The 17376-nt window shown below is 36.6% G+C and overlaps 5 protein-coding genes across 7 annotated transcripts; all 5 read left to right on the top strand.

Moving 5' to 3' along the window:
• Positions 1–33: 33 nt before the first annotated feature.
• LOC132179813 (amino acid transporter AVT1I) lies at positions 34–2084 on the top strand. The gene is made up of 3 exons (XM_059592595.2): positions 34–157; positions 533–1140; positions 1556–2084. The coding sequence occupies exons 1-3, from the start codon at positions 40–42 to the stop codon at positions 2069–2071; spliced, it is 1242 nt and encodes a 413-aa protein (XP_059448578.1). The 5' UTR covers positions 34–39; the 3' UTR covers positions 2072–2084.
• Positions 2085–3316: 1232 nt separating this feature from the next.
• OTP85 (Pentatricopeptide repeat (PPR) superfamily protein) lies at positions 3317–5967 on the top strand. The gene has a single exon (XM_059591691.2). The coding sequence runs from the start codon at positions 3327–3329 to the stop codon at positions 5109–5111; it is 1785 nt and encodes a 594-aa protein (XP_059447674.2). The 5' UTR covers positions 3317–3326; the 3' UTR covers positions 5112–5967.
• Positions 5968–7839: 1872 nt separating this feature from the next.
• On the top strand, positions 7840–9564 carry LOC132179066 (amino acid transporter AVT1I). The gene is made up of 3 exons (XM_059591692.2): positions 7840–7963; positions 8114–8721; positions 8996–9564. Exons 1-3 carry the CDS (start codon positions 7846–7848, stop codon positions 9509–9511), a joined length of 1242 nt encoding a protein of 413 aa, XP_059447675.2. The 5' UTR covers positions 7840–7845; the 3' UTR covers positions 9512–9564.
• A 686-nt stretch (positions 9565–10250) lies between these two features.
• LOC132179067 (extracellular ribonuclease LE) lies at positions 10251–11577 on the top strand. 3 transcript variants are annotated; one of them, XM_059591693.2, is made up of 4 exons: positions 10251–10361; positions 10466–10621; positions 10935–11133; positions 11239–11577. In XM_059591693.2, exons 1-4 carry the CDS (start codon positions 10260–10262, stop codon positions 11460–11462), a joined length of 681 nt encoding a protein of 226 aa, XP_059447676.2. In that variant the 5' UTR covers positions 10251–10259; the 3' UTR covers positions 11463–11577. The 3 variants fall into 3 exon arrangements, with proteins under 3 accessions (XP_059447676.2, XP_088371211.1, XP_088371210.1); XM_088515085.1 differs by having other exon boundaries at positions 10298–10361; positions 10458–10621; XM_088515084.1 differs by having other exon boundaries at positions 10298–10361; positions 10440–10621.
• A 2346-nt stretch (positions 11578–13923) lies between these two features.
• Positions 13924–15392, top strand: LOC132179228 (extracellular ribonuclease LE). The gene is made up of 4 exons (XM_059591896.1): positions 13924–14118; positions 14229–14384; positions 14780–14978; positions 15082–15392. Exons 1-4 carry the CDS (start codon positions 14014–14016, stop codon positions 15303–15305), a joined length of 684 nt encoding a protein of 227 aa, XP_059447879.1. The 5' UTR covers positions 13924–14013; the 3' UTR covers positions 15306–15392.
• Positions 15393–17376: the final 1984 nt, after the last annotated feature.

Raw genomic sequence — 17376 nt, 5'->3', positions numbered from 1 at the left:
TTTATAAGAACCAAAAGTTTGGGTATTGGGCAACAAAGGATGGAAGGCCTAAAAGCAGAGGGAATGGAGAGCCAAAACCAGCCCCCACAATCAGAGGATCAAGAGAAAGGCACCTCCTTCCTTAAAACTTGCTTCAATGGGATCAATGCCTTATCAGGTATATCTCTGCCTCTTGGCACAAGTATGCTTTAGACACCGTAGACCAACTTAGAAAAAGGTAGACATGACTGAATTTTATAAAAGTAACATTTGAATGCTGTCCACGTTGCTGAAATTGGCATTTAGTATGAATCACTGCTTCACTGAGAGTTTCAGCTCATAGTTGCATATATAATTGCTCCATTCTAGATCATGAATTTTTATGTGTTCAAATGCTATACAAAATAACCAGAGAGATGCAGCTGGGAAGCAAGTATATCGCCGATTACTAATACACATATTGAGTTATTTATCAGTTACTTGTGATCATTGTAAATGTACTAACACAGAGGCAGAGCTAACAACGTACAATCTCATTACCATGTTTTCCCAGGTGTGGGGATACTGTCACTTCCATATGCACTTTCTCAAGGAGGGTGGCTGAGCTTAATTCTTCTTCTCCTTGTAGCAATTCTCTGTTGGTACACAGGGTTGCTTCTACAACGGTGTATGTACGCAAACCCTGCCATCAAAAGCTATCCTGATATAGGTGAGGTAGCTTTTGGATACAAAGGAAGAGCCATGATATCCATTTTCATGTATCTTGAGCTTTACTTGGTTGCGGTTGAGTTTCTGATATTAGAAGGTGACAACTTAGACAAATTGTTCCCACACACGGCCATCAAAATAGCAGGCCTAAAAGTTGCAGGGAAAAAAGGCTTTGTTCTGCTCACAGCCCTTGTAATTCTGCCAACTACATGGTTGAAGAGTATGGGCGTGCTGGCCTATTTTTCTGCTGGAGGGGTTTTGGCTTCTGTTATTGTGGTTGCTTGTGTTTTCTGGGTTGGTGCAGTTGATGGTGTTGGGTTCCATGAAGGGGATATGCTTTTGAATTTGGGTGGACTGCCTACTGCTACAAGCTTATTTGCCTTCTGTTATTGTGGTCATGCAGTTTTCCCCACACTATGCAATTCCATGAAAGATAGAAGCCAGTTCTCTAAGGTAAGCAATAGTACTCCAAATTCCAATATCCTACTTAATGGTGGCTGTGTTTGGCAAAGGGCCATACCGACCGGACCAAAAAACCAAAAAAATTATTCTCAAAATTAATTCAAACATTTTTACTTTTTACATCACATCAATAACTTTTTATTACTATTCAAATAAAAAAACACTACAAAATAATTTTTTTTACTTTTTTATACAAAATATTCTTATTTTTTTCTCTCATATCAATCAAACCTGTTACAGTACTGTTTTTTCATTCTATTACCAAACACATCCGGTATGATCGAGGGGGAGGGGGAGACTTTAGAATCTTTACTGTTGACTATTACTTGCGAATTGGGATAGAATGGTTGATTTTGGGCAATGATTACAAAAAGTTCCTGTTCACTGTTGTTATTTCTCATTGCAGGTTTTACTTATCTGCTTTATCAGTAGCACCATCAACTATGGATCAATGGGCATCCTAGGCTACCTGATGTACGGACAAGATTTGAAGTCCCAAGTGACGTTAAATCTTCCAATCAGAAAAATCAGTACAAAAATAGCAATTTATACTACACTCATTAATCCTCTCACCAAGTATGCAGTTATAATTACTCCGATCGCTACAGCTATTGAGGCCAAATTTTCTTTTGGCAAACGTGGATCTACTATTAGTATCCTCATCAGAACGGCAATTGTGATCAGCACAGTGTGTGTGGCATGCACTGTACCATTTTTTGGCTATGTTATGGCGTTTATTGGTGCTTTTCTGAGTGTTTCCGGGTCAATGATATTACCATGCCTTTGCTACCTAAAGATAAACAAAACTGCTCGAAGTTTTGGGTTAGAGTTGATAATAATCGTGGGGATTTTAGTTACAGGGTCTTTTATTGGAGTGTTGGGCACCTATATTTCCCTCAAACAAATTGTAAATCATCTCTGACATTGAAGGTGGCTGGCTGCTGGCACACCTCAACTTGTAAGTAATAAGAATAAGTCAACAATGAATTCTGATTACCAAACTAAAACACTAGTATCTTACTTCTTTCCGGGAACGTCAGTCGGTATGTCAGTCGGTATGTGAATTTACTATTTCTTATCGACTTAAGATTTTGGGGTAACAGTGATTTAACTTTTTTTTTTTCCTAAGCGTCAAAGCAAACACGCATGTTTTGTTATGTCAATTGCGTTAAATTGGTGCACACTTAACCTAGCTTATGTGTAAAGACCAAGATGAAATCAGGACTTTATAAATAGGTGGTTAAGGTCTCCGCTTCAAACATTAGCACTCGCTCATGCCCATTCCATCTTTGTGTGAGAAATCTGAGACTATATTTTGGACGTGAAAGATGAATAATTGTTGTGCTCTTTATTTTTAATGTATGATTAACACACATATATACCAGGTAATTAGTATAGAAATAAAATTCTAAAAATTGTCCATCAAAGAAGTTGATGGGTTTCAAATTTAAAATAAAAAGAGATTTGGGTAAAGAGAACAATGAATTAATGTGTAGTATAAAATGCTAACTAAAGATGACAAATGATATGGAATTGTGAAACTTAGGTTCAAAAAAAAGATATGAAATTGTGAGTTACTGTATTGGTTTTTATTAGAATGTTAATTAAATAATTGGGTAAAGTTTACTTAACCCTATCAACCTATCACCCCAATGACAATCTACCCCCAAACTATCAATCACGACAATTTACTCCTCAAACTATCAAAATAATGACAATGTATCCACAAATGCCAATAAAATGACGAAATTACTCCTATAAAATTTTTAATAAGACAAAAATATCCTTAAAATTTTGAAAAAATAAATAAATTTTAGTATTTTTGTTTTTATTTTAGTAATGGTAATTTCATCATTTTTTTTAAATTAGGGGTATATTGTCATTGTTTTGGTAGTTTGTGAGGGTAAATTATCGTAATTGATAGTTTAGAGAGGTAAATTGTCATTGGAGTGATAATTTGAGAGGATAAATTGACTTTACCCTAAATAATTTTTTTTTTATTAATTTAAGATTTTAAAATAATTAATTATTTAACATCATATCAAAACAGATATTTTAAGTTTAAACTTTATCATATGGACGTGCCACGTGGTTACCATGCGAGCACTCTTTCCATCCACAGCCTCACGGTCACACACGCACACCCAACCAAACCCAATCACACAGTCGAAGCACAAATGGCAGCAGCTAACGCTCTGCAAATAAGCCCATTTTCTTCTCCAATACCCAACCCAAACTCTCCTCTCTTTCCCATACCCCTGTGCACCTCTCTCAGAGAGCTCAAGCAAATCCAAGCTCTCACGATCAAAACCCACCTCCAGAATGACACCGCTGTCCTCTCCAAGCTCATCAGTTTCTGTACTCTCAATCCCAGTGGGGCCTCCATGGACCACGCCCAAAACCTGTTCGATCAAATTCCCCAACCTGACATTGTGGTCTTCAACTACATGGGCCGCGGCTACGCCCGCTCCGATACCCCTCTTCGAGCCATTGTTCTCTTTGCTGATATTCTATGCTCTGGCGTCGCCCCTGATGACTATACCTTCCCGTCCCTCCTCAAGGCGTGCGCAGGCTCTAAGGCTTTGCAAGAAGGTAAACAATTGCATTGCCTTGCTATCAAACTTGGGTTCAACCAAAATGTATATGTATGCCCTACATTGATAAATATGTATACCGAATGCAATGATGTGGATGCAGCTCGCCGTGTTTTTGATAAGATAACAGAGCCTTGTGTTGTATCTTATAATGCAATAATCACGGGTTATGCTCGAAGTAGTCGGCCCAATGAGGCATTGTCATTGTTCCGAGAATTGCAAGCAAGCAATCTCAAGCCTTCTGATGTAACTATGCTTAGTGTTCTTTCATCTTGTGCTTTGTTAGGAGCATTAGACTTGGGGAGGTGGATACATGAGTATGTTAAGAAGAACGGTTTTGATAAATATGTAAAGGTAAACACTGCACTTATAGATATGTATGCAAAGTGTGGAAGCCTGGATGATGCAGTGTCTGTCTTTGAGAACATGTCTGTTAGAGATACACAGGTCTGGTCAGCAATAATTATGGCATATGCAACTCATGGGCATGGTTCAAAATCCATATTAATGTTTGAAGAAATGAAGAAGGCGAGAGTGCAACCTGATGAGATTACATTTTTGGGTCTTTTATATGCTTGCAGCCACAATGGCTTAGTAGACGAAGGTTGTGGGTATTTCTACAGTATGATTGACAAGTATGGGATTATTCCTGGGAACAAGCACTATGGATGTATGGTGGATTTGTTAGGTCGAGCTGGGCGCTTAGATGAGGCTTATAAGTTCATAGATCAAATGCCAATCAAGCCCACTCCCATACTTTGGCGAACCTTGTTATCTGCTTGTAGCAGCCATGGCAATGTAGAATTGGCGAAGCAAGTGATTGAACGAATTTTTGAACTGGATGACTCTCATGGTGGCGACTATGTGATCCTATCAAACTTGTGTGCAAGGGCTGGGAGATGGGAAGATGTGAATTGTTTGAGGAAATGCATGAAAGATAAAGGGGTGGCAAAGGTGCCTGGGTGTAGCTCAGTGGAGGTGAACAATGTAGTGCATGAATTCTTCGCTGGGGAGGGGGTTCAATTTGTATCTACAGATTTGCTCCGAGCACTTGATGAGTTAGTCAAGGAATTGAAGTTGGTTGGGTACATTCCTGATACTTCTTTAGTCTTTCATGCAGACATGGAAGATAAAGACAAAGAAATTACTCTAAGATATCATAGTGAGAAATTGGCTATTACTTTTGGGCTCCTAAACACTCCCCCTGGTACAACAATTCGGGTGGTGAAGAACCTACGAGTATGTGGGGATTGCCATTCTGCTGCTAAACTTATATCATTGATCTTTGATAGGCAGATAATACTTAGAGATGTCCAACGATTCCATCATTTCAAGGATGGGAAGTGCTCTTGTGGGGATTACTGGTAGTAGAATTTGCTGTTAGCAGCAAACAAGATCAATTTCATGTTCGAGCTTGTAGATATCGGCTTGGGATCATTATTGGTTTGTTTCGGCTACTGATGTACTTTGAGATCCATCAATTCGAAAAGGTCCACTATTGTCCAAGTCATACTATGCTAGCTGATGGCGCAATTTTTCTACCATTGCAATGCAGACAACCTTACATAGAGGAGGCTGCACATCCACTTGTTCCAAATAGCCTGGGGTGCCGAACGGGTACCTATCCCACTTACAAAATAAACAGTTAGCTTAAAGATTTTCACGAGAAATAACATCCTTGAACTGGGAAGTATTTATTTTGTCATCCCAAAACAAGTTATGTATCAAATTCTTCAAATACAGAAGAAAAAATGATATCTGGTGATTTGTTGGTCTTGAGTAATGCTACAAACCCTTCTTGTGTCACTCAAAAAATGATGTGGTTCTTAAAATCATCATTGGGCTTATAATTGATCATTATTTGATTTTAATCAAATGATAATTTTAAGAGGCACATCATTCTTGGAGAGATACAAGAGGGACTTATAGAATTACTCGTTGGTCTCTCCATGATAAGGTAATAACATGGGCGTCCCCTCAACCTCACCAAGTTCTACCATCCTTCGGCTAATATATAGCTATGAGGTTGAGAGGGGATTTTTCCTTGGGTTGTTCAGTTGGGTGTTGTTTGGTTGAGCTTTGGCCGAACGGTGATAGGAGAATAAAGAAAGAATATTTAAATGGTATAGAAGAAAGATTAAGGAAAACTATCATACAATATGTACGATATATGTTATGTATTGCAATTGCGTATTAAGTTTCACCAGTCTGAGACATTCTAATTTGTTTTCTTCCTAAGTCTTTAGTTGAGAGTAATTTGACATTTCCAGTTGCAACGAAAGTGACTTATTTTACTTTCTTATCTTCTTGTTATTGGAAAAGAAAATCTCAAGCATTTGGTTTGATCCCAGATGATCAATAAAGAAGAGTGCTTTCATGTTCTGATCAGCCAAGATATTCCATCATAAAGATTGATTAGATGTGGACACTTTTCTTATTGTATATTGGTAATATAATTCAGACTTGAACCTAAGATCTCACATAACACTACTTATCCATACTTGTTTAGACTAAAAGTGTAGTTGACCAAAAGCTTGGAGTCTAAATTCTTAATTCAGGATGCTCTTGAGACTTACAAGTGACCAAAAGCAAGGCCAGCACTGATGTTAGAATATTTTATATTAAGTCTTTATTCACGTACTTATTACTCCTAACCTCTCAATAAATATAGACAATTGTGATACAGTTTAAAAATATACTTCGATATAGTACAGATATAGTCCTAAATTTCATCAGTTTCTGCCTCCACTCTCTTCTCTCTTTCACTTTTACATATATTTTATTATATATTTTTACGTCAGAGATATATGGCCAGTCTTAGAAAATTATATGTTCTAAAGTGAGATGGGTGTACTTTTTAGAAATGTTTTTTGGCTTGGTAATAATGTTCTAGCTTATGGGATTTACCAGTGGGGTTTTGTCTTTCTCTATGCTATGTTGCTCAATGTCAATGGATTCTATTAAATTATAAACATGTAAAGGCAGGTGTCTCCGGCTTCTTCTTCCTTTTTTCATTTTTTATTTTATTTTATTTTAATAATCACAAAGAGCCAAGTCTTCAAGTCTTAAAATATGCATGAATCTGGGTGGATGTTGGTTGAGAACGGACACCAATTTATATTGTTTTCCTGTCCAAAGAAAAAGGGTGCCATTTTCAAAGTGTACCTTCTTTTTTCGTTCGACTCGAATGGCCACAGAGAGAGCAGGCCAACTAATTTTTTCGCACCATAATTCATCACGTGTAGTTTGTTTTTCAAAAAAAATTTGCTTCTCACAGTAGAAAAAATTCCGTTTCCTTTTGATATGTTTAAGTAGCGATTTGAGGTTTGAAAATTAAAAATGCACGTAAAAATCACTAGCATGCATACTATGACCATCCATTGAAGTTGTCCCAATTACAAGATCAATAGCCAGTTTGATCAAAACTCAACCAATCCACTCTGTTAATATGTGCGAGCGAGTTTGTAGGCCCAGTTCTAATAATTTGCAATTAGACTTGCACTGTGCATTTAGTGTCTTTTGATTTTTTGATTTTAATATCGGGTTAAATTATTACGTATCTCAAAAGTTTAAGCTTATAATACTTTGAGAACTCGATTCCCCCACATGGAGCCATCATTGCAGTTTGGCATGGCAAATTCAACTTCGCTTAACAGTTCTACCACAGAAAAGAGAAAATTACAAGTATGAAATTACAGAACCTCAATTCAAATGCATGGTAGGTTTATAAACTGCACTTTTATATCCTACGCACATTACCCTTGTAAGAATATCTCCACATGTAGTCGTGCTGGTAGGTATGATGGACAACGAGTGAGTAGTAGTAGAAAGTTGCACGACTAATCTGAGGACTCACATGGAGAAGGAGTTCACTTAGAAAGAAATGCTTGTGGCATGTGAGTGCACTTCCTTTTTGGTAATTGCCACTAATTGCCTATCTACTCATCACCATGATTATCAACTTTAGCAAAGCAATTGTCTTTTATTATCTGAAAAAAACAGAAGCCAATAATGGAGATAATGTGTCACCAATTGAAAATTGCAGGTGTCTGCTTCTCCTCCTTTTATATGAACCAAAAGCTTGGGTATTGGGCAACAAAAGATGGAAGGCCTAAAAGCAGAGGGAATGGAGAGCCAGAACCAGCTCCCACAATCAGAGCATCAAGGCAAAGGCACCACCTTCCTTAAAACTTGCTTCAATGGGATCAATGCTTTGTCAGGTATATCTCTGCTTTTTGGCAAGTATGCTTTAGATACCATAGGACAACTTAGAAAAAGGTAGACATGACTGAATTTTATAATAAGTAGAATTTGAATGTTGTCCACGTTGGGCAAAATGGCATTTAATATACTAACACCATGTTTCCCAGGTGTGGGGATACTGTCACTTCCATATGCACTTTCTCAAGGAGGGTGGCTGAGCTTAATTCTTCTTCTCCTTGTAGCAATTCTGTGTTGGTACACAGGGTTACTTCTACAACGGTGTATGGACACAAATCCTGTCATCAAAAGTTATCCTGATATAGGTGAGGTAGCTTTTGGATACAAAGGAAGAGCCATGATATCCATTTTCATGTATCTTGAGCTTTACTTGGTTGCGGTTGAGTTTCTGATATTAGAAGGTGACAACTTAGAGAAGTTGTTTCCAAACATGGCCTTCAAAATTGCAGGCCTAAAAGTTGCTGGGAAAAAAGGCTTTGTTCTGCTCACAGCCCTTGTAATTTTGCCAACCACATGGTTGAAGAGTTTGGGCGTGCTGGCCTATTTTTCTGCTGGAGGGGTTTCGGCTTCTGTTGTTGTGGCTGGTTGTGTTTTCTGGGCTGGCGCAGTTGATGGTGTTGGATTCCATGAAGGGGATATGCTTTTGAATTTGGGTGGACTGCCTACTGCTATAAGCTTATTTGCCTTCTGTTATTGTGGCCATGCAGTTTTCCCCACACTATGCAATTCCATGAAAGATAGAAGCCAGTTCTCGAAGGTAAGCAATAGTACTCCAAATTCCAATATTCTACTTAATGGTACATATCATTTCCACATAATGATAACATCTAGATTAGATAATATACATAACCGCAACATCACATTTTTATGTAAGGGGAGTTTTTTTCCACACAATGGGGAGGGGGAGATCATTTTAGAATTCTTATTGTTGTCTATTGACTTTTACTTGGGATAGAAAGGTTGATTTTTGGGCAATGATTACAAATTCCTTTTCACTGTTTTTTTTTTTTTTTTTTAACTTCTCATTGCAGGTTTTACTTGTCTGCTTTATCACTAGTACCATCAGTTACGGATCAGTGGGCATCCTAGGCTACCTGATGTACGGACAAAATTTGAAGTCTCAAGTGACCTTAAATCTTCCAATCAGAAAAATCAGTACAAAAATAGCAATTTATACTACACTCATTCTTCCTCTCACCAAGTATGCAGTTATAATTACTCCGGTTGCTACAGCTATTGAGGAGACATTTTCTATTGGCAACAGCCGATTTGCTACTAGTGTCCTCATCAGAACGGCACTTGTGATCAGCACAGCGTTTGTGGCCTGCACTGTACCATTTTTCGGCTATGTTATGGCGTTTATTGGCGCTTTTACAGGCGTTACATTGTCAATACTATTACCATGCCTGTGCTACCTAAAGATGAACAAAACTGTTCGAAGTTTTGGGTTAGAGTTGATAATAATTGTAGGAATTTTAGTTGCAGGGTCTTTTATTGGTGTTTTGGGCACCTATATTTCCCTCAAACAAATTGTAAATCACCTCTGACATTGAAGGTGGATAGAACACCTCCGTAAACAGTTATAAGATTGCTTGGAATCCTGAACCAGCCAATGGCATTTTTATGGTTTGAAAAACATATTGAGAAGAAAAATGCATGAAAACATATGCACTGCAGCACTAGACACAGAGACAATCACTGACAAGGCGCATTTCGACCAACCTTACATAAAGGACTTTGCCAGACTCACTCTGTTCTAAAAGGTCTGAAATGCAGAGCCCACAGAGAAGGGCTGCCCGGAGGGGATCCGACCCACTTATAAAATAAACAGTTAAAAAGATTTTCTAGCTGACATGGGCCACTTAGGAGCATAGGAAAAGTGAATTCTTATCCATGGGGGGGGAGGGGAGCAGTTCATAAAATATTGATTTTGTAGCTGTTTTTGGCCTTCTAAACTCTTCCTAAGCTAATTTTTATTAAAAAATAATTACAAAAATAAAACAACCCAAAGTTAATTTAATTTAATTTTGCAATCTCAGAGTTACACTAATGATGAAGATTAAGACAACAGACAGCATATAAGCAGGAAATGAAGGACTTGAAACGCTAACTTGCACGTGTTCACACACAAAATTTCAGCAGTAGATTATTAAGAGGATCAGCAAGGATATGCTGCGGCGCCGCCAATATTCTGTCCAGTGTCCACACTTATATTTTGGCCGATAAATACAGCCCTTTACAACATGACAGTACTACCACCTTAAGTCCAGGAGAGAGAGAGAGAGAGAGAGAGAGATGAAATCCAATTTTGCAATCATCATCAAGCTGTTATGTGTACAATGTCTAGCAATTAGTTGTGTTTCACAGGGTTTCGATTTCTTCTACTTTGTACAACAGGTGAGTGGAGTTGTTTTGTTTCAATAGAGATTACTTTATTCTTAATTATCAATCTGAGCTCTTCCTGACGTGCATCAGAACCTCTAATGGTGTAAGTAATGCAGTGGCCAGGATCATACTGTGACACAAAACAAAGTTGCTGCTATCCAACAACTGGAAAACCCGAAACAAATTTCGGCATTCATGGGCTTTGGCCTAATTACAACGACGGCTCATACCCGTCCAACTGCGATCCCGACACCCCTTTCGACCAATCCGAGGTACCTACCATAACATGTTATATAATTATATAGCACATATGCCACGGCTGCAGACTTTGTGATGCAGGACAAGGGAAATTTGGGAGAAAAAAAAAAAAACAGAGAAGGGAATTAGTCACTCACGCAATCCAAAGAGAAGGGAAATTTGGTAGAATCTCTCTACCAAAAGAAGGAAAAGAGAGGAAGAGGAGTAACACCCAAAAGAAAATATATCTGTTTAAGAATACTAAAGAAGAATTAAATAGACACCCACAAAACAAAAGAACACCTAATTATTCATGTCACATCCCATTTGTGTATCATTGTTCAACAGATTTCGGACCTAATTAGCAGAATGCAAACCAGTTGGCCATCGCTGGCCTGCCCAAGCAGCAATGGTTTGGCCTTTTGGTCACACGAATGGGAGAAACATGGGACCTGTTCAGAGTCTATCCTTCCGCAGCATGGATACTTTAAAGCTACTCTAAGCCTCAAAGACAGAGTGGACCTCCTCCAAATTCTCAATAGTGCAGGTAAAATTAATTAATTAACCTCTCATCTCTTTAACGTACGTGCAATTGGTTGTCCAAGTTCCAACCATATATGTTTAATTATTTTGTCGTTTCAAAATTTTACAGGAATCCAACCAGACGGGAGATCTTACAGCTTAAGTAGGATAAGTGAAGCTATTAGAGGAGCAACTGGGTATGCTCCTGGGATTGAATGCAATGTTGATGCATCAGGTAGCAGCCAGCTTTACCAGATTTATCTTTGTGTTGACACGTCTGGATCCAACCTCATCAAATGTCCGGTTCTACCAAAAGGGAAATGTTCCTCCAATGTTGAGTTCCCTTCCTTCTAGGATATTATAGCAGAGGAAGTGGGATGTCTCTGATCCTCTTAAACATGTTTCCTTAAGTGGGTTGAAAATCATATTACAGTAAAATCGTATTTGCTTTTATACCCAGATTGCAAAACGCTCAAAAAAACAATTAGAAACTTGAATAAAGTTTAGATTGAAAATCTTGCATTGAAAACAAAACTTCATAAATATATGTGGGTGAAAATGAAGAAGCCAAGTGTGTGTGAAAGCAAGACATTAAAATTGTGGAGATCAACATTTGCCATGGTATTAATTAAGATAACTAAGATGAATAGATTAGGATCATCTCCATCACAAATGCATGTGGTGTCACATCATTAAAATTTTTAAATAATTTAACACCGTATGTATCATTAAATGCAATAAAATAAAATCTTGACCGTAAAATAGATAATCTCTGTTTCACTTAAAATGTCATTTCACTTTATGTAACTTGCAATGCCCAATATTGCCAAATATCAGTCTATTATTCAGGTATTAAAATGACATTGATCACTACCCTTTAAGAAATAAATAAACAAACAAATATGGACGTTTTAATTTTTTTGGTTCCTGGGCAATTACGATTATACGAATGTTTTAATTAAATATTTAAAATAATTGTTGCTTTTTAACAAGTAATAGAATAACATAAAACGGAGGTGAACCATGCCTCATGAAGCGGAGGTCATTAGTTCGAATCCTCCCTCCTCCTCCTCCCCCTCCCCTTGTGTGGACATGTCAAAAAAAAAAAAAAAAAAAAAAAAAACCTAAAACGCCTCCCATTCTACAGAGCTACTCCAGGATTTTATCTCACCCTTATAATTCAAAATTTCAAAGGGATGCGTAATTTCTGATGAATTTTGTTGCTTCGGTCCTTAACGATTTTTTTGAAAATGATTTTTTCTTTTACTTTTAAGTGTTTGGTGCAACATAAACATTGGTTAGCTTGTAAATATTTTCAGCTGATCAAGAAAAATAACATTCATGAAGCGTAAAATGGTTTACGCTTCTCATATACGAAATTATTTTTCACCTATTTCCCACACTTTTGAGCGGCTATTGTAAGAGGGCTTTTTATGAGGCCCACCTACCTAAACAAGTCTCGAGCTTCCCAATTACAGTGTCTAGGCAAGTGAATCGCACAAAGGCTATCACAATTGACGGGCCAAATTGAAAGTAATATGGGAGCAATTGTACTGGGTCTCAATCCCATTCTTAATTAATACATTTTATTTTTATACACTCTCTTCCTTTTTTAAATTTAGTAGCACCATGTGAACACCTTTTTTTTTTTTTTTTTTTGTAATTTGTATTATTTAAATATGATACCAAATACAATGAAATTATAATCAAATCAACACCTATAAACATAAAATCGCAATGAAATTCCCTACTCATCAAATGGCCAAACAAATATCAATTAATTTCACAATAATAAATATAAATAAATAAATAGGTTCTCTTCTCTCACCAAATAATTACAAACCAAACAAGCGTCCTATTTGCGGCTTTGTCATTGTCTCATCAAGTGCTTGTTGTGAACACGCTATCCTACCACGGGGGATTTACTGCTACCTAATAAAGACTTTCTATATATCAAACCCTCATTTTACACCTTCCAGTTGGATCTTGTTAATTATTCCAATTTTCTAAAATTAATTAAGGAATAGGTACGGTTGATCTTCATCGATCAAGAGCTAATAAGATTCATCTTCCTCTAAAACAATAAGAAATTAATTAAGGAAAAAGAAGAAAGACATTGCCAGGGGTGGAAGTTGTGGAACCAGGAATTTTAGTGTATATATATACACTAAAATTCCTGGTATATATATATATATATATATATATATATATATATATATATATATGGCAAAACTTAAAAAAAAAAAATGGCAATTAATGTTCAAACTTTTTTTTAATATGAATGACAAGATTCAATGAATGGTCCAAATAGAAAGCTTTATTAAGAGTTCATATCCATCTCATCAGTGCCAACCTAACTGGTCCCAAATGTGAAAGCATTACAGACTTTTATGTTAAACCTAACAAGCTAAGTCTGAAAGTTTTGGCGCTACTAACATATATATGTCAAGTGTGTTTGATTATTTCTTGACAAAAAATGGGATGAAAACGAAACAAAATAGCATGGAATAGAAAGGGATTGACAAGAACATTATATATATATATGCTTTTATTTTATTAATCTACCCTTTATTCTTATCTGTGTTTTTATTAGACAAGATATAAAAAAAGATCACCAAATTGGCGCTATAAATTTAAGTAAAGGAGGCAAAATAAGGAGAAAGAAACAAAAAAACGAACAAGTGACATGCACTGACATGCATGTGAAAAAGGTTAGCCGACATGAATCAATCATTGTGCTTCAAACGTTACACAAGGAAAGTCCTAGAAGATGTCCTGCATAATTAATATGATTGCAGCATATCCGTTACTAGGATTCTCCACACAAAACCTTCCATTTTTTCTTCTATAAATTAATACAGCTATCAGATTCACCAAGGTTGTGTCATTTAACACAAGCCCAAATATGAAATCCCAGTACTCTTCAATCTTGCTCAAGCTTTTGGTGCTACAATGTCTCTCCCTTCTCTGTGTTTCTCAGGATTTTGATTTTTTCTACTTTGTTCAACAGGTGATCACTGACTTTTGTTCATTCTCTCGATTAATCTTGGGTACGTAGCTTAAAGAATTTCATTTCTTTATTTGTTTTATTAATTTTTCCACCATTGTTAATATTTACAGTGGCCAGCATCATACTGTGACACACAAAAAAGTTGTTGCTACCCAACGACCGGGAAGCCTGCACCTGATTTTGGCATTCATGGGCTTTGGCCTAATTACAAGGATGGCTCATATCCGTCAAACTGTGATCCTGACAGCCCCTTCAATCAATCTGAGGTAATATAACAAGACAATTATAAAGCTCACCTGTTTGGATAGGCGGTCGGGTAGCTCAATTATTTTCTGGGCAGGTGAAGTTTATATAGGCTCTCTCATGTTACCTTTCAAGTACTATACGTTCTTATCTCTCTCGAGTATGTGTCCTTTTAGTTTTTAGAATTTGTCTTTTATGATTGGCTTCTTTTTCAGGTAAATGGGAATCTATATAAAACATTTTCTTCTCTTTCCTTGTAACTATGGGCAAGAAAAATGACAACCTTCGCATGTCATCGATCATCATCATTAATTGTAGTTGTCATTGTCATTGGCATATTTTGAAACTTTTTACCATTCAAGTTCTATAACTATTACAAAGGAAAATTCAATATTCTTCTTGTTTACCATGTGGGTAGATATCAGACCTCACAAGCACTATGCAAAAGAATTGGCCATCACTGGCTTGCCCTAGCAGCAACAGCATAGCTTTCTGGACACACGAGTGGGAGAAACATGGGACATGCTCAGAGTCTGTCCTTGACCAACATGGATACTTCGAAGCAGCTCTCAACCTTAAAAACAAGGCAAACCTCCTCCAAGCTCTTCAAACCGCAGGTAAAATTCCAGCCTTTTGTTAGATATTAGGTTTAATTTTATGGATTATAATATTCCACCTCTAAATTAATAACATGGTAAAAAAAAAAACAAAAAATTACAGGAATACAACCAGATGGGAAAGTTTACAGCCTTGAAAGCATCAAGGGAGCAATAAAAGAAGCAATAGGATACACTCCATGGATAGAGTGCAATGTGGATGATTCGGGTAACAGACAGCTTTACCAGATCTACCTATGCGTGGACACTTCTGGGTCAGACATCATCGAATGTCCGGTATTTCCAAATGGGAAATGTAGTTCAGAGATTGAGTTTCCTTCCTTTTAAAAACATATTGTGACAGATGGCTAATAAATATGATGTCTCTATTTCATCAGCCACCTTAGTACTAATCCATCATCAATCCAAAATTAATTGTCCCTGTTTTGATGACCAATTAATTACGCTTCTTCTTTTACATAATTTCCATCGATCCCAACTAAAAATCCTTCTTCTTCTTTCCCCCACCCCCCCCCCCCCCCCCCCCCCCTCCTTTTTAGAGTAATTAATTAGTAGAATTTCATCAAAAAAAAAAAGAAGAAGTAGAATTTCATAAGCCATGGATTGGGCATATACAGTATATTTCCAAAATTAGATTTTTTGTTTTTTCTTCCTGATTTGCTTTGAATATAAAGTCCAGAATCAGGAAATTTAATACAATATGAAAAAGGAAATACCAAAGAGAAAGAAGGTCAAGCCCGATCATAAATGTAGAACCGTTAGATACATGTATAAGTTACTTGCGCTCATGGATCTATACTTAATTTTTTCTGATATATCCGTCCAAGGAGAGGAAAAATGGGAGTTAGATTTGAACTAATGACCTCTGTCTCATTATATGTGTTTTCAACCGATTGAACGTGTTTTCAATCGATTGAGCTACCAATTAGGAACTGATCTATACTCTATAAGTGTGTTATACAATATACTATAACACAATCCTATTGACATTATTAGAGTAAGAATTTCTTTATACATTATTGAAATTTTGATAAATTCTTAAAATAGAGTGGACATTAATTGATAATTAATGGAAGTCATGCAAATTGAAGGTCATGATAGAATGGACAAGTGATTTAAGATTTGTTTATACATTATCAACGAAGAATCAGTTGATCATCGCACGCTAAATTCTTAATTGAGAGTATACCAAAGAGAAAGAAGGTCAAGCCCAAAGTATATATCTCGCTGGGTCTAGGTGGGAGTAAGACTACGATATACTAGACACCGCGCGCCCGATCATTTTTAATGCTTGTGCGCCCATCCTTCTTTGTCTAGCTAGGTTCGACCGGCCAGCCTATAAGGCTTGTCTAGAACGGGCCTGCTAGGACCGGTTAAGTACGTTAAGAATGCCCACTTATTGGGGGCTTATTATATGGCACACCAATTAAAATTTTGATAAATTGGAAAAGAAATGTACATGAAAATTCATTTTACAAGCATCGTTTCCCTTTCAAATTCTCTCAATTTGAGAAAACTTTGGAGCTTACTTAATTACATTAGGTCCAATATGTAAGCCTAATTGCGGCATCCACTTATATGCTTTTATTTATACAATGGACCATGCCAGTAACTAGCTAGCTAGGTAATTAAGGAAGATTGCGTGCAAAGCAAACTGCAAATTAGTCAACATGTTTGTTAATTAACACTTGCGGCCATGACATGTCGGAGAAAGAGACCCCACAAATTCAAACAATTTTGACGGTGATTAGTTAGGTTAATTAGGAGATCCATGTTTCTTTTCCAGGAAATCTAATCGATCTGCAATTCCTTTCAATCACCATCACAACCGCATGCATGTTGCTTTCACATTTGAGAAAGTTTGCAATTGACGACAAATTGGCCCTTCACATTATGAAAAGATCACCTCATGATCAAGACGATGGTTTTCATTTTTCATGCTTCCTGTACGTGAGGCAATGAAAGGATAACAACAACTTTATAAAACAAAGAAACGCAGCCAATTAAAGTAATACTATATATTATGATCTTTGTTTTTGTTTAGCTAATTTAATTACATAAGTAAAATTTTGCATATATATATATATATATATAATTAATAGCAATTTCTACAAAAAAATTCCCATGATATCACTCCCTAATGGCTATATATATATAAATCAAATTCCATGGAATTTATATTTCCATTCATATACTATAATTTGTTTAAATTCGTTAATTAATGTCAAGTTTAATTCTAATGAGATGTCAAGTGTTATATTTCAACTACAGATTACATGTCAATTTCTTTCCATCCTAACGAGGAAAACCATAGCTATAACTTATCCTCATACTGGTTGCGCCACAAGATGAATCAATGCCTAATTAAGAGGATGATCATCTATAAATTAGGAAGTGT

Source organism: Corylus avellana, chromosome 4 (assembly GCF_965113065.1).
Source record: "Corylus avellana chromosome 4, dhCorAvel1.hap1.2, whole genome shotgun sequence".
Classification (NCBI taxonomy): domain Eukaryota; kingdom Viridiplantae; phylum Streptophyta; class Magnoliopsida; order Fagales; family Betulaceae; genus Corylus; species Corylus avellana.
The sequence above is the reverse complement of the archived record's forward strand: the minus strand, read 5'-3'. Positions and strand labels throughout refer to the sequence as shown.

Excerpts from the sequence above, each read along its gene's own strand:
- LOC132179813 (XM_059592595.2), top strand. The coding sequence starts at position 40 with ATGGAAGGCCTAAAAGCAGAGGGAATGGAGAGCCAAAACCAGCCCCCA. Across the intron at positions 158-532 it reads TGGGATCAATGCCTTATCAG|GTGTGGGGATACTGTCACTT; the intron begins GTATATCTCTGC and ends ATGTTTTCCCAG. Across the intron at positions 1,141-1,555 it reads ATAGAAGCCAGTTCTCTAAG|GTTTTACTTATCTGCTTTAT; the intron begins GTAAGCAATAGT and ends TTCTCATTGCAG.
- OTP85 (XM_059591691.2), top strand. The coding sequence starts at position 3,327 with ATGGCAGCAGCTAACGCTCTGCAAATAAGCCCATTTTCTTCTCCAATA.
- LOC132179066 (XM_059591692.2), top strand. The coding sequence starts at position 7,846 with ATGGAAGGCCTAAAAGCAGAGGGAATGGAGAGCCAGAACCAGCTCCCA. Across the intron at positions 7,964-8,113 it reads TGGGATCAATGCTTTGTCAG|GTGTGGGGATACTGTCACTT; the intron begins GTATATCTCTGC and ends CATGTTTCCCAG. Across the intron at positions 8,722-8,995 it reads ATAGAAGCCAGTTCTCGAAG|GTTTTACTTGTCTGCTTTAT; the intron begins GTAAGCAATAGT and ends TTCTCATTGCAG.
- LOC132179067 (XM_059591693.2), top strand. The coding sequence starts at position 10,260 with ATGAAATCCAATTTTGCAATCATCATCAAGCTGTTATGTGTACAATGT. Across the intron at positions 10,362-10,465 it reads TCTTCTACTTTGTACAACAG|TGGCCAGGATCATACTGTGA; the intron begins GTGAGTGGAGTT and ends TAAGTAATGCAG. Across the intron at positions 11,134-11,238 it reads CCAAATTCTCAATAGTGCAG|GAATCCAACCAGACGGGAGA; the intron begins GTAAAATTAATT and ends AAAATTTTACAG.
- LOC132179228 (XM_059591896.1), top strand. The coding sequence starts at position 14,014 with ATGAAATCCCAGTACTCTTCAATCTTGCTCAAGCTTTTGGTGCTACAA. Across the intron at positions 14,119-14,228 it reads TTTTCTACTTTGTTCAACAG|TGGCCAGCATCATACTGTGA; the intron begins GTGATCACTGAC and ends TAATATTTACAG. Across the intron at positions 14,385-14,779 it reads GCCCCTTCAATCAATCTGAG|ATATCAGACCTCACAAGCAC; the intron begins GTAATATAACAA and ends CCATGTGGGTAG.